The 16713-nt window shown below is 33.6% G+C and overlaps 1 protein-coding gene and 1 long non-coding RNA gene across 2 annotated transcripts; both read right to left on the reverse strand.

The window, feature by feature from the left end:
* Positions 1–1228: 1228 nt before the first annotated feature.
* Positions 1229–12907, reverse strand: LOC116115044 (anaphase-promoting complex subunit 5). Its single transcript, XM_031401180.1, has 20 exons — positions 12620–12907; positions 12368–12527; positions 12164–12285; positions 11428–11677; positions 10887–11064; positions 10716–10794; positions 10471–10556; positions 9823–9919; positions 9682–9714; positions 9187–9435; positions 8359–8436; positions 7985–8247; positions 7502–7561; positions 7327–7394; positions 4358–4463; positions 4108–4249; positions 3525–3623; positions 2784–3048; positions 1960–2027; positions 1229–1530 (listed from the first exon to the last, which is right to left on the reverse strand). Exons 1-20 carry the CDS (start codon positions 12788–12790, stop codon positions 1369–1371), a joined length of 2736 nt encoding a protein of 911 aa, XP_031257040.1. The 5' UTR covers positions 12791–12907; the 3' UTR covers positions 1229–1368.
* On the reverse strand, positions 6575–7203 carry LOC116115053. The gene is made up of 3 exons (XR_004125613.1): positions 7105–7203; positions 6964–6996; positions 6575–6713 (listed from the first exon to the last, which is right to left on the reverse strand). It is a non-coding gene; the product is annotated as an uncharacterized LOC116115053 (long non-coding RNA).
* Positions 12908–16713: the final 3806 nt, after the last annotated feature.

The following is a 16713-nucleotide window of genomic DNA, read 5'->3' on the forward strand; positions in this document are numbered from 1 at the left end:
GTTTGAGACGTCTGAGGCAGGTTTAATTGTTTTGTTTTGTTTTGTTTTATCCCTCTGACGTGGATCATTTGTCATGCTTATCGGCTGAATCAGAAAGATCTACGGCGTCGATATCATTACCTTGGATAATCCTTGATATGGTAACGTGGCTACCTAATCCCTCGATTTATGGAAGAAACAAAGAGACAAGGAAATAAATATTATTAATATGCAAGAGTTGTGTTTTTTTTTCTTTTATCCCTTCCTTATATTATTAGTTATGAGTCATGACATGAATTTTAATCCTCATCATAAGTAAGTATCCACAAATTTAAATATAAAATAATATGACTTTTTTTTTAGTTTGATAAACCATAAATATTATTTATTTATTATTTAATAAAGATTAGGAAAAATCGTTTGAATGCATTAAATTATATTAATATTTTAATAGCTTTAATATGTGCCAACATGTTCTTAAATTAATTCTAAAGACACGTTATGTATTGTTCCACGCGCAATATAAGACAATAAAAGTAGATATCAAAGATAGTCGAATTATTTACGACTCCTATCCTATAACTATCGGGGACAGCTTTAATATATATAACAAGAAGACGAATCACATTTTGATTGTGTAACTAAATCCTATCACTAGAATAATCAAATTACTAGTCCAGAATTGTCAAACAAATCAGAACAGGAACATATTGAGAAACGTAATCTTTGAACAAATACTCATACAGCATCAGATGCATGAACAGATTGAATTTTGAATATGAACTATGAAGTGATAATTGAATGACAACTTGATTTGTGATTCAAGTTATTTCACTCGTCATGCTCATGCAATTCACGGCCTTGAAGAGCTGAGCAACCCAAAGTTGCACATTCCAAATCCCCCACGCTCCCTTCCTCATTCTTCACCAATACCAACATGCATCCATCCCATTCTTTGTCTTATCTCTACAAACATGATTTACCTGCCAATCTCCCATTAATTACATATAAAATTAATACTTAAACCAAAAAGGATCTGACAGAGGATTCAATCTCATGATTTGCAATCTATGATGGACAAGACAAGCATCCTAATCGAATTTGGGCCTGAAAAAATTTACTTTATGAGAAGTATACTATTTTCACCTCTACTTGCCCATATGTTTTCCGGTACATCCAATCCTATCCCGAGTATTTTACGATTCCAAAAGATAGACTACAGCATTTAATCAGATATGTTATCATATACGCATTTATCCACCCAGACTTTTAACAACAGTCGATCGATAACACATGGGAGCATACGAGGAAGGGCCTGTTAATTAAAGCTAAGAAGGTTTATATATTTGCAAAATTGGCTAATTTACACAGATAAACTAAAAGTTTTCATCATCGTGTATTTATGAGTTGATCTTCTTCATCCTCCGGATTCTCAAGAGCTAACATGTGCTTCTTGAAAGAAGCTGCAGCTTCTTCTCTTTCTGCTACTTGCCCCAATTTGTCGAATACAATGGCCATCAAGTAGAAAGCCTCGGCTGCCAATTCATGATACTGAGCAAAAATATAAAAAAGAAATGTTTCAATAACAAACTCTAGAACACCAAAAATGAGTAAACAGAAAACTAGCGTTAAAGAAATAAATCAAAACAAAACATCAACAAGAAGTCAAATCACTGAGGAACAACAATAAAGGAGGTTGGATGGATTAAACTACAATTTCCCATTAGATAACTATTTTTACAAGTTCGACCTAACCCAGTGATTAAGATGTATTCCACTTTCCTGATTCAGACATTAGGTTCAATTAATTATACAATCTCATGCAAAAGTTCTGTGAATATTTTTAATAAGCAGATATTTTATCAAAAAAAAAAAAAAGCAAAACATTTGGCAACATTACAGACTTGAGAATTCTCAGAATTTAGACTGAGATATCTAGCTTTAGCCAACAAATGCATAGTAATCATAAATTCAACTTACCTCTAAAACTTGAAGTTCGTCTGAAGCTTGCCTTAAAGGATCCAGCACAACTTCAGGATTTTGAGAAACTGAAGTGAAATTCAACAAGCATATATAAGAACACGATCAATCTAGTAAAATTCCAACTCCCAAAAAAGATAACTTCAAGCATCCATACAAGAACAATGATACATGATGCTAGAATTATGAATATGACCTTTGACGATAGAATATTTAACATATGATAAGCAATGATAAATGATACTTAACATAAAAACATATGGACGGAATACAGGATGTTCATTTGTTACCCCTTCAATAGGTCTCTAGTGACAATGGAAGAATTAATTGTTCAAATTTAGTTTCTTGTTCATCAATTTATCCTCTCTTTTTCACTTAAAAATTTTAAGCAATGCTAAGCCAACATGTTGAAGTGTAGTTACTTCCTACAGTCTCTCATCAAAGGAACAATTGATTGTTTGAATACAAATATCTTGTTTGTCATTTACCGATAAAACTATACGTTGCTGTCTCTCACACATCCTTTCCAACTCTTTCAACTAGATTTTTTGAGTTACTCAAGTAAGAGTTAGTTTTTATGTTTTCTTCTTTTAGTAGGTATCATTATGTCCCACTCATATACGTAGATAGCAACCCAACTGGCTTACAAATAAAGTTCTAACCAATAAACAACAAAAAACACGAAAGAATCAAGTTATATCTGTTATTTTATTTGAAATGTAGCCAAGTATTCCCAGCAATGGACTAAGTCAGTTACTCAGGCATGTCAATCCTTATACAGAAAGACTATATTGTTTTTGTCCTTTGTTCAAAATGAAGAGTACCTGAAAAGCTTGGATCAGACAGTAAGCATTTTGCCTCAGCAATAAATGCTCGAGCACGGAGTTCTAGACCTCCATGACCAAGAATCATTGGAAGAGCCTGTTGTATAAGGGTTGAAGCCCTTTTTGCATGGTTAGAACCAAGAGAAAGCCACAACTCAGCCAGTGTAAGAGTGGCTGATGCTTTAAGAAGATCCAAATTAAATGACTGGCAAAATGATAGGCTTGCCAATGCATATGGAAGACCTAAAACAGCATTGCCTGATTTCTGAGAACCACATATAAAAGAAGGAATCAATTTAGTAGCACTTCAGAGCAGAAGGTAGAAATATACATATAATATATATGCAAGGATGACTAGTCCCATATGTATGCACTATTTTGTAAATTTACAAAAAAGTCTCCATCTATGAATTAATCCAACTTTGAGTCTCTGATAGCCATGCGGTTCTAATGTTAACGATATAAACTGAATAAATATTTAGAAAATCAACCGAGCGCATTTCAGATAAATTTCACAACTTTGGAAACAAACATAAAAGTCCCTTCTGTTTATACTTTCAAGGGTTAGGGATACACCTTTAAGTTGTCAGAATGTTACCGTCTCAACCGGCTAGGGCAGGAATAAATAAAAGAATTTGATAACAAATTTATGATATATGCATCAATACAGTAAACTGACATGTGTCCAATCTAGTTGAATATTAAAACCTTTTTGTATCATGATCAACTTAACCGTTGTACCTTGTGAATTTCAGCAAGCAGCAGGAGAACAGTGGCATTCTCAACCTGCAGATTGAATTTGTAACACATGCAAAAGAGAGAGTGTACAACAGCTGCTGCCTGCAAGGAATGTTGAGTGAAAATACAGAAGTAAAAAAGAGGGGGGAAAAGGTGAATTGAAAACAATAACTGAGTCAAACTTAGGCAGACTTCAAGGTTTATTTTCATTTAAGTGTTAAAATTATGGCAGTAACAAACTGAACCAAGAAGTTCATGTTGGTTTGTTTCGCTTTTTAACACATTACCAACCTAAGATAAATGCTTGTCTCACTATATATAGTAAAAATTATTCTATTGAATAAAAAGATAAATCAACAATCTTTAAGTTGCAACATGCATATCACAGCAAAATAGTCTTTACAATATTTCTCTTTACAAATTTTAGTGAATCTAGAAACCCATGCAATCAGAGATTATTACTACTCAGTTCCATCACAACCAAAAGTATTTTCAAATTGCATGAAAACTGAAAGCATTAAGTTTGGCAAATGGAGTAAAACTAGCTAAAATACACAAAATTCATGTGTGCCTGTGTGCATCAAACCTGGCTGAACTGGTTTGCTGCAAGCAATGTACGCGCATGGCGAAGGCTAGCTTCTGTTTTCAGCTCCATGTCCACACCAGTTACAGATGAAGCCATGACTCCAAGTTCATCACATACTTGTTGGGCTAGCTTCAGATTTCCTCTGAACAATTTAATGAAATTAAACACAATTGACAAGTTCAGATTTCCTCTGTGAGAACATTATGTAGTTAGTAAAAATAAAGAGTGAAGCAACTTTTGGTAACATTACTGATGTAAAGCCCGCTCATGGAGCAGCTGCAACTTTAGTAGCAATATTTGTGATTTTGAGACCGATAAAAACTTTTCCTCTGCTATTTTAAGGGCTGAAAAGGCCTCTGAAAGTACTCCAACAAAAAAAAAGTTCAGGTTTTTGTAGATCAAAATTTACAATATGAAAATGCAGATAAGACACAATTATTAACTTTACACTGCTAAATGTTGGATGAGCTTCATATAAGAAATTCACACAAAAAAAACTGACCTTTGTATCCTTTAAATACTGCTAAATGTTGGATGAGCTTCACATGAGCTAACGCTGCATCAGATAAACTGGAGAAGTCCAGAAAAAGGTCAATCTCATGCTGACAAGGGTTTTTTAAAAAAACAAAAAAACAAAAACAAAAACAAAAAAGTTAAAGATTCAAACGTGAAAGTACCTTAAACCATCAGCAAAGCAGGTTGCATAAATCAATGTATTTATTCGAGTAAGAGGGACACTGATGACAGGAAAAGGAAAAAAGCATTGTTAATCAAACTATAAAAATCTTAACCAGCATTATAAGTACAATCAGAATGTACTTGATGAATGATTTTCTTCAGAACTCTGTTCTTTCCAAATAACCAAAACATCACCAATACAATACTTTCCATAAAATCATATTAAAAAAATCATAACATGTCTACACACTATAATTAAACACCTAGACCTATTCCCACTCACATTGAAAAGCATACCCAAGCAAGTATAACCTCTTAAGACAATCTGCTAATTGTAAATTACACATTAACTCTCTATTAATAGTTATTCCTTGATGCATGTTTTATCGATAAATGAAGTCAATAAACTATAATGACCAAAACCTGTACATAAAAATAAATAAATAAGCAAGGGTAAAAAACAATGGTTTTGTAAAGATCACCTGCCATATGTCTCCCATGCTGTGGCACGGAGCAAGTATGAGGAACCAACTAATTGCATCACAGATCCAGGAATTGAACTTGGTTGTGCACAGAATTGGAAAGCATTGGAAGAGCCACCAGAGACATTCTCTTGGGACAACACCAGAGCACCCATTGGCTTTTGTAAATTCTTAAGCCATGCAGTGCTAAATGCACCCTCAGCTGTCATTGTAAGTCTTTCAGAGACAAATTCAGTAATCAGATGAGAACCTAATCTCAGTTCCTGCAAAATTATACATATAACAGCAAATAGAATGCACTAACAGTTAGAATCAAAATGATCTAGCATGCTATCTGATTGGAACTGAAAGTGTAACCAAAGACAGCACATTACTTTGCAAACATTAGTTGGAAACGTTCTAAGCTTCATAGAATTTTTTGGACCGAATGATAGCAGAGGTCTTTGCACATGCTGCAGAGAACAATGCAACAATTAATTTACTAGTAACAATAAAAATATCAAAGGCGTGTAAGTTCAGTATCTAGTCACTGTATTAAAGATGCAACTATCAATCTCAAACGAATATTAAAAATATATATATCAAATCTGTATCAGCTATAAAAGTAGTGGTCTCCACATAACAACATTTCTCAGGCCAAAATACAGATTGTTTCCAAACTAATAAGCTAAGCAGCATTATTTCCAAGTAGAGACGTACATGATCTAAACTTTGATCCACAAAAACATACATATATGTAAATCAACCTTTTAGTTAAACTCTTCAATAGTTTTTTGTAAAATTTCAGTTCCTTAAACTTTTATCCTTCACATGCTCCGCAAAATTTAAGTTGAGAAGATATTAGAAATTAAATCCTCAAATGGTGCTCGAACAATAATTTTTTGCAATCAACATTTCAAATGCTAAAATAAATCATAACATGTATATATGTATATCATTGTATAAATGCCCTTATCATGGTATCTAAGAATTGGTTAATTGGTTTATGAAAATGTTATATACCAAAATATATGCTTAGTCAATCGTGGAGTTAAAGGTACCAATACAAGAACACTGCATTAAGATTCAACTATAGCAAATGTTACACCAAAATAGATAGATCTATTTCAACCAAGGCTAATGAATTGTCATTGAAGCACTCAGAGAAAGAAAATGAACAAACCATACAAGTAACCACTGCACATAATGATTCTCAACATTACCGTTAAATCAAATTTAGCCATTGCAAGATGATTAGAAGCCACCAAGCGTTTTAACTTTAAACTCTCGGCTATTCTAGATGACTCTTTCAAGAGAACAAACAATTGCTGCTGGACAGACAATGAAGTGCCTATGCTGGTTATAGGTGAGTAGGATGATCCGAGAATCCCAGTTGTGGTTGAGATTCCAATTTCAGCCAACAAGTTGCAAATAGCTGCCAACGTGTATGCAAGAGAAGTATCATTACTGTGCTGCATAAATTGAAAACCATCAGGTGTTCGTGCACAAAAATAATTGAAACTAAAACAGAAATAGTGTTGTAGTTGAAAAGGCACAATAAAGAGAAGTGAATAACATCAGAATGAAAAGATTCCTTAAACCTTATTCTCATGACAATGTTTCCTAAGAAGCAGAAGATTTTCTTGCAAAAGAATATACAAGGGTACAAGCAAAACAAACTATAACATGGCAAAGTTAAAACATAACTAGAGGGTACCTGTTGAGAGAAACAAACAGCTTCAGTTAAAACCTGCACATCATCAAGCAAAACAGTTAATGAACAAGAACAATTTTAAGAGTAGTTAAAGAGCTAGCTGGGTTTCTGAGGGGGAGTAGGACACTCCTTCCTCATGCTTACCTCTAAAGCTTGCTTTGGATGCCCAAAGTGGAAATGCATCATGCCCAAACATAACAAGGCAATTTCATATCTTCCAAAACTATTGCAATCAAGCGTCCTGTTAAAAAGTTGAAATTCAGAAATAAAATTGAAAAAAAAACAGAGATAAGACACAATTATTAACTTTACACTGCTAAATGTTGGATGAGCTTCATATAAGAAATTCACACAAAAAAAACTGACCTTTGTATCCTTTAAATACTGCTAAATGTTGGATGAGCTTCACATGAGCTAACGCTGCATCAGATAAACTGGAGAAGTCCAGAAAAAGGTCAATCTCATGCTGACAAGGGTTTTTTAAAAAAACAAAAAAACAAAAACAAAAACAAAAAAGTTAAAGATTCAAACGTGAAAGTACCTTAAACCATCAGCAAAGCAGGTTGCATAAATCAATGTATTTATTCGAGTAAGAGGGACACTGATGACAGGAAAAGGAAAAAAGCATTGTTAATCAAACTATAAAAATCTTAACCAGCATTATAAGTACAATCAGAATGTACTTGATGAATGATTTTCTTCAGAACTCTGTTCTTTCCAAATAACCAAAACATCACCAATACAATACTTTCCATAAAATCATATTAAAAAAATCATAACATGTCTACACACTATAATTAAACACCTAGACCTATTCCCACTCACATTGAAAAGCATACCCAAGCAAGTATAACCTCTTAAGACAATCTGCTAATTGTAAATTACACATTAACTCTCTATTAATAGTTATTCCTTGATGCATGTTTTATTGATAAATGAAGTCAATAAACTATAATGACCAAAACCTGTACATAAAAATAAATAAATAAGCAAGGGTAAAAAACAATGTTTTTGTAAAGATCACCTGCCATATGTCTCCCATGCTGTGGCACGGAGCAAGTATGAGGAACCAACTAATTGCATCACAGATCCAGGAATTGAACTTGGTTGTGCACAGAATTGGAAGGCATTGGAAGAGCCACCAGAGACATTCTCTTGGGACAACACCAGAGCACCCATTGGCTTTTGTAAATTCTTAAGCCATGCAGTGCTAAATGCACCCTCAGCTGTCATTGTAAGTCTTTCAGAGACAAATTCAGTAATCAGATGAGAACCTAATCTCAGTTCCTGTAAAATTATACATATAACAGCAAATAGAATGCACTTACAGTTAGAATCAAAATGATCTAGCATGCTATCTGATTGGAACTGAAAGTGTAACCAAAGACAGCACATTACTTTGCAAACATTAGTTGGAAACGTTCTAAGCTTCATAGAATTTTTTGGACCGAATGATAGCAGAGGTCTTTGCACATGCTGCAGAGAACAATGCAACAATTAATTTACTAGTAACAATAAAAATATCAAAGGCGTGTAAGTTCAGTATCTAGTCACTGTATTAAAGATGCAACTATCAATCTCAAAAGAATATTAAAAATATATATATCAAATCTGTATCAGCTATAAAAGTAGTGGTCTCCACATAACAACATTTCTCAGGCCAAAATACAGATTGTTTCCAAACTAATAAGCTAAGCAGCATTATTTCCAAGTAGAGACGTACATGATCTAAACTTTGATCCACAAAAACATACATATATGTAAATCAACCTTTTAGTTAAACTCTTCAATAGTTTTTTGTAAAATTTCAGTTCCTTAAACTTTTATCCTTCACATGCTCCGCAAAATTTTAGTTGAGAAGATATTAGAAATTAAATCCTCAAATGGTGCTCGAACAATAATTTTTTCCAATCAACATTTCAAATGCTAAAATAATTCATAACATGTATATAAGTATATCAATGTATAAATGCACTTATCATAGTATCTAAGAATTGGTTAATTGGTTTATGAAAATGTTATATACCAAAATATAAGCTGAGTCAATCGTGGAGTTAAAGGTACCAATACAAGAACACTGCATTAAGATTCAACTATAGCAAATGTTACACCAAAATAGATAGATCTATTTCAATCAAGGCTAATGAATTGTCATTGAAGCATTCAGAGAAAGAAAATGAACAAACCATACAAATAACCACTGCACATAATGATTCTCAACATTACCGTTAAATCAAATTTAGCCATTGCAAGATGATTAGAAGCCACCAAGCGTTTTAACTTTAAACTCTCTGCTATTCTAGATGACTCTTTCAAGAGAACAAACAATTGCTGCTGGACAGACAATGAAGTGCCTATGCTGGTTATAGGTGAGTAGGATGATCCAAGTATCCCAGTTGTGGTTGAGATTCCAATTTCAGCCAACAAGTTGCAAATAGCTGCCAACGTGTATGCAAGACAAGTATCATTACTGTGCTGCATAAATTGAAAACCATCAGGCGTTTGTGCACAAAAATAATTGAAACTAAAACAGAAATAGTGTTGTAGTTGAAAAGGTACAATAAAGAGAAGTGAATAACATCAGAATGAAAAGATTCCTTAAACCTTATTCTCACGACAATGTTTCCTAAGAAGCAGAAGATTTTCTTGCAAAAGAATATAGAAGGGTACAAGCAAAACAAATTATAACCTGGCAAAGTTAAAACATAACTAGAGGGTTACCTGTTGAGAGAAACAAACAGCTTCAGTTAAAACCTGCACATCATCAAGCAAAACAGTTAATGAACAAGAACAATTTTAAGAGTAGTTAAATAGCTAGCTGGGTTTCTGAGGGGGATTAGGACACTCCTTCCTCATGCTTACCTCTAAAGCTTGCTTTGGATGCCCAAAGTGGAAATGCATCATGCCCAAACATAACAAGGCAATTTCATATCTTCCAAAACTATTGCAATCAAGCGTCCTGTTAAAAAGTTGAAATTCAGAAATAAAAATGAAAAAAAAAAAAACTGTTGTCATCAAGTGAAGGCTGAGCAAAATCAAATCTGTCCCTACACTTTTCTGACAATATTTATCATATTAAGTTCTTCTGATATGAACAATTTCTTCCTCAAACTTTTTCTCACGACAAGAAAACTTTTGAAACCTATGGAACAAGAGAATAATTTCTATAATGAAAACAAGTCCCTGTGGACTAGGTTTATGTCAGCAACCACACACTTGGCTTTATAAGCATATAGCAGATTCCAACCAAGACTCAGTCAGCACAGCATCATAACCCTAATTATTTGCATATATCTCTAGCCATTTTCATCCATAAAGACATTAACAGCATATTCAGCATCATTTTCAATACGCATTTTCTAGTACCTGCATACCTAGTGTAGTTAGAGACCATCCAATTTTGTGCACTTGTTCAACTTTTTCTGTATCTTTTCTTTGCTTGATACATTTGTACATAGTTTCCATTTTTCTTTAAAATTTGACATTAAAGACAGCAATATTTTTATTTACCTATAATCAAAATAGCGGTGAAGATTCTCCAAGGCAGCAAAATAATCATCATGATACAGGTTATTCAGGTAACGTAAGAAATGAACCTGTTTTGTAATACAGCATAGACAGGGAAAAGAAAGTGAATTAAATCTCACATAACACCAGTCATCCTTCAGAAAAAAAAATAAAAAAATAAAAAAAAAAGAAGAACGGAGTTGAAATCAATTATAAACCTGCTAACACAAATAGGTATGTTAACTTACACGATGTAGATCAGGCGCCAATTTTTGGAGCTGCCTTAGAATTACTTCAAAAGCATTTAAAGAGAATGAACTACCATGCCTGACACAAGAAAATCACTTCAGAATCAACTTAACATAAACTATATTTGACATGTAAACAACAAAGATACACAAGTACAAAATAAGCCTTACTTCTCAATAACATCAGCTTGCTCCATTAAGTACCCCTCAGTTTGCCAGTTTGTACGTAAGAATGCCCCACCACTGGAATCAATGTCTCGCAATGCGTCATTTGGAGTATGTGCATAGGAACAAGTTTCTCTACCATTGTCGCCATGTTTGGAGTTTGGGATAGCAGGAACCTCAATATCTGCACATTTAATGTGTCTGGATCATTATGCTATTACTTAGCTCACCATACCAAGCAATGTTTTTGAAAGAAGCATGAATTAGAAAACCCATCAAGTAATAGTTCCAGCATAGTTACAAAATTGACCTTTCAAATGAGAAGAACAGGAAAAAAAGATTCATTGATCAGTTAATGAATTTTAACAGAATTTCTTCGTAGTCACCAGATATAATGACTAGCTTCAAACTACTCATGAGATTATGATATTTTTGGGATCTAAATAATTTCTAACATCACCACAAACTTACACTTAAAGGAGTTGCAAAAATACCTACACGATTCCATTACATCTATGCATACTTTACAATATTAAAATAATTATACCTTCAACCAATCCAAAAAGAGCTTCTGGTGCATGAAGGTGAAAAGAAACTTTTTCACTAGCCATTTTTCTTGCTTCAATTTCTTCAGTAACTTTTTCATAAACAATATTCTCCAAATCCATATTCTCGTATTCGGATAATGCCTCCAAATCATTATGGGAATCATCTAAACAAGGCAACTCATAATTCGGACAAGTTGAAAGTGCCTCTTTACAATAGATCCCTATATTTGTTAAAAGATGGCACACACCCTGCATTAAATTACATAAATCAAACTAACTGAATTGTTCTAGCAATGGGAAAATGTACGTTAGCACATAGTTTACACCTTTTTATTACTAAAGACAAAACATTAAAACTTTTCCTTAAACAAGGGAGGAAAGAAAATACTTAAAAGGAGGGAGATGGAAGGTTGGAAGCACAAAAAAAGCATCAAAGTGATCATCAAAAGTTCAAACGTGGAATAGTAGTATAGATATAAATCTAGAATAGGAAGATTACAGAGAATATACAAAAGTTGGTATTAAACAACCAACTACCAATACAAGGTAAAGTACAGTCGTAGTAAGGGATATACAAACTGTATTTGCGATATGTGAAACATTAAATATCACAAAATGATGTTATCTCTATAAAAAGCCAAAAGGCATTCCAACTAATCAAGATTATGGAAATTCGGAACAAAATTAAGGTTAATCTAACATACCGATGAAGACTTTAAGTCAAAAAAATTATACCTCAAAACATAAGAGATTGAAAGCAAGCAAACAACGCCGGAGAAACATTCCCAGGTTACTATTCGAGTCCAAAATAATCTGCTCATCTTCCACTGTGCTAAGTTCGGGTACTCCAAGAATACCTAAACAAAATTATTCAAACCAATTACCCTAAATTAAACCAGAAAAGAAAAGGCAGCGGATATAACAAAATGATAAACTGACCTCGCAAATCACTAAATAAGGTGAACAAATCATCAGGTGACGAGAGAGACGATAACCTACTTATCAGTTGATCAGTTAGCCACTGATACAACAAGTCACCAATCTCTCTCAACTGGTTTATAAGCTCGTCGAGTTTTGGCTCCAAAATATCGTCACAAGACTATTGTTAAAAAATTATTCAAGAGCATTAGAATATGAACTGGTGCTTAATTTCAAAAATTAATTGATTAATTAAATGTGATCGAAAAGAACCTTGGTGAGAGCAAACAGAAACAAGCCGAAGCGATTGTGTTGAGAGACGGAAGAGAAAGGGAAAGGCACAGTCATTAGAGCGGGTGGAGCATACATCTGGAGCAATATACAAACCGATACTTTGTGCGGTGTTAATGTAAAGGCACCTGGTGTCTTCATCATACCTCCCATTGTTGTTAGCTTAAAGAATTGAAAGTTCAAATCAACCTCCGTGTTGGTGGAGCACAAAGAGTAGAAACATTTTTTCGTCTAGGGTTTAGGCTGTGGTTTTCGGGAGCGAAATGGGATTTGAAAAAAGAACCGGGAAATGATATGGAACGGCCGAGTTTATTTATACACGTGTATCACCGACTTGTGCTTTGTACGATTTTTTGGTTTTTAACGTCTTTAACTCTAGAGTATCTCTCATTGTAACTTTTATTTTAAAAATGTGTTTCATATAAATAAATAGTATATTTGTTTATTTCTAAATATAAAAAACAAAATTTTTATTTAAATCTAATTAACTCTTTAAATTTAATAAAAATATTTTTTTTTTCAAAAAAAAACTTAATAGGTAAGAGAATTAATAAATAAAAAACATTAAAATTTATACTTTATTAATTAAAATTATGATAGACAATTAAATTTGACTCTCCTATTTAATTTATATTTATAGATAAACTTTTTATAATAAAGAGTTTAAGTCATATAAAAAGTCTTTTGGAGATGCTTTAATGTTTTCACCTAGTGATTAAAAAAGGGTCATAAATTATAAATTATTCAAATTTAAGTACACTGTTCAACATCTCTAATAGTGCTCTTTATTTTTAAAAGCATCTTTTATATAAATAAAAAATATTTTTCTTAATTTTTAAATATAAAGAACAAAATTTTTATTTAAATACAGTAAACTCTTTAAATTTAATGAAGATGCTCTTTATTTTCAAGAAAGAGACTGGAAAGTAAATTAACAAATAAAATACATAGAAACTTGTAATTTCTTAATTAAAATTATGATAGAAAATGAAATTTGACTCTCTGAATGTGAAAAGCAAACTCGCTCTTTAATTTATATATAAAGGATAGAGAGTCTGTTGGACTTTTGTTTTTATGGATAAACTTTTTATAATAAAAAGTTTAGATTATATAAAAAGTCAATTGGAGATGCTCTTAGACTTCAAATTTAACAGAAAATATGGATAAATCAGTTATTGCATATTGAATAGTTTAAAAGTAAAAAGACTTCAACTTGATAAATGGTGTTTATGTTTTAGGCAATGGTGAGTCGACTTCTTTATGGCATGACTCTTGGCATTCGTTAGGTCCTCTTGATGAATTTATTTCAGCCAAAACAATGTATGAGTCGAGAATAGGCTAGGGATCCATGGTTAGCAAGATTTTATCAAATGGTCAATGGAAATGGCCGAATGTTATTAGAGAACGATTCCCTCAAGTTATCAATCAAGCCCCTTGCATTCCTCCCTCCAGTATTAGGGATATGGTGGTTTGGAAGACCGTGGAAGATAAATCAGTTAAGTTCTTAGTCAATCAAGCTTGGTATGATCTTTCACCGTCCTCATCCATTGTTTCTTGGTACCGACTTTTTTGGTTCAACTAAAGTATTCCTCGTCACTCGTTTATCATGTGGTTAGGCATTAAGGGTAAATTACTCACACAAGACCGAATGAGTGCTTGGGTGGACCCAATGAGTTTAAATTATGTTTTGTGTAATGGCCTTTTGGACTCGCACAACCATCTCTTTTGTGAGTGCCCTTTCTCCTCTTTTGTTTGGCAGATGGTGCAAACCAAGGGTAACTTTCAAGTTCCAGTGGGAGGGTGGGATAATGTAATATCCTAGTGCGCTAGTAATTTCAAGGGGAAAAGGGTTAGATCAATCATTAATCGCCTTTTTCTTGCGGTTGCTGTGTATGGGATTTGGCAAGAGAGAAATCAGAGGCTGTTTAAAAATGTTCGGAAGAATTGTCATTGGGTTGTGAATCTCATTCTTAGTGTTGTGAGGTTTAAGCTTATTAGCCTTCGATTTAAGGATTCGATTAGAGTCTGAAGAGTGTTTGAGGAATGAGACATTCCTAGCTGTTGTATTGATGATGATGGTGATGGAAATGGATACGGATGATTTGGGTCAAGTCCTTAAGGGTGGGGTTTTTCGGAGTGAAAGCAAGGATTGGTTGGGGTGCTTTGTTAGGGGACATGGTTTTCAATGTGGTGTGGGGAAAATGCCTATAAATTTATTTATTTATTTATTTATTATTTTGGCTTTGTTTTGTGCGATGTGAATTTTGCGTTAGATTACGCAAGCTTCTGTCCAATTTTTTGGAGGTGGATTGTCAGCTTGAACCATTTGCTTGGTGCTGCTAGCTCTGTGTTTGGTTGTTGCAAGATGGAGCATTTGTTTTCATTTTTTGGCTGCGACGATTTGATGTTTGTGTGAAGGATTTTGCTTGTCTTCCTCTATGGTTTCTTTTGTCCTAGAAATAGGTTCTCTTGTAAAGGATTGTTTATCCTAGTTGCTTTTGTTTTCGAATCCCCTTATTCTTTTCAAGGGCCGATTCGATTAGGGGTTCCCCGTTTAGTTGTTATTCTTTATTTTTTATAAAATTACCAGTTATCCGAAAAAAAAAAAAAAAAAAGACTTCAACCAAAAGTTACACCAAATGAAATGGTGACACTTCTGAATCTATGTATATTGAAACATTAAACGGGCGTTTAATTTTATTTATTGAGTAGTACGAAAGTGAATATCAACATCCTTAGCTTATTCTACATTTCCTGCTTTGTTAGAGTCAAATATATTTATAAATAAGCCCCATCTGCAATAATGTAACAGTTTGCTTAACTAAGACACAACCTTACAACTGTAGTAGCTCATTCTCAAAGTTAACTCTTTTGTTGTGAATGGTCTTTTATCATCCGTTAATCAAACAAGAGTGAACAACATGTTCCCACCCAAGGTTTGGCGAAATACAGGTTGGTACCCTTTATTTCATAAATTCCAAATTCACACCCTTAAATGGGCGTAGTTAGTGACGAATGAGTTTAGACACAAGAGCAATGGATGCTTTTACCAAACTGCCCTCGTATCTTCTTCTTCTTCATCTCCCTTCCTCTTCTTCATTGTCGTCGCCCTTGTGTGTTATATTGGTGGTTGTTTGTTTTTTGATTAGAGATTAAGTGTTGGGATTATCTTTGGAATTTGATTGAGTGTTTTTTGGGGTGATGTTTGTTGATTTTCTGGGTTTTGGACGAATCGGGGACGAGAGATAGATTTTTTTCAGCTACTAGCACACCACTCGTTCAACTAATTTCCCAAGTGAACTCCCCTACCATTTGCGCACGCACGCTCGTCCAACGCCAGCGCCCAACACCTCTCCCCATTGGGCAAACTTCCAATAGGCTGCAGCCCTACCCTGGCACATCCATTCCTCCCTAACTTTCAACTGCCACTCCCGCTCGCCCATAGGTTCCAAGCTTTTCTGGTCAAATCCGTTGACAACAATCGCCCCCAACCCACCATTAGCCTCACAATTTTGAATTTGATTGGTGTTTGTTTCAAAGATTTTTGAAAGGAAATTGATATTAATGGTTGTTTGGAAGTTGATCGTGATTTATTTGGAAGCATTTGATGCCAGAGAGGCGCCAAGATTGGCAACATGTGAGAGAATTTTTTTTAGAAATGAAAATAAAAATGACCATTTTAACCTTTAACGGTTAAAAGAAATGAAACGTTATCCACTTAAGGGTGGGACTCTGAAATTTATGAAACCAGGGGTACGAACCTTGAATTTCGCTAAACTTTGGATGGGAACATGTTGTTTACTCGTCAAACAATTGCAAACAACGAATACGTTAAACTAATAGAATAGTTTAACGCAATAATTTAGTTTTAAATTATTCTTATTGAAATTAAAGCTAGTCCGGAGAAAAAACAAAAAGAGCTATGAAATTATATGACAACATCCTAGTTGATTTTTTTTTTTTTTTTTAGTTTGAGATTTGATTCATAGTTTAACAAACAAATTATATCACGAGCATATTTAATTCCAAACACGTGTTCAACCTAATATTAAAACTTGATTTTAATGATTTAGAAA

The sequence above is a fragment of the Pistacia vera genome, unplaced genomic scaffold (assembly GCF_008641045.1).
Source record: "Pistacia vera cultivar Batoury unplaced genomic scaffold, PisVer_v2 Contig122, whole genome shotgun sequence".
NCBI classification, from domain to species: domain Eukaryota; kingdom Viridiplantae; phylum Streptophyta; class Magnoliopsida; order Sapindales; family Anacardiaceae; genus Pistacia; species Pistacia vera.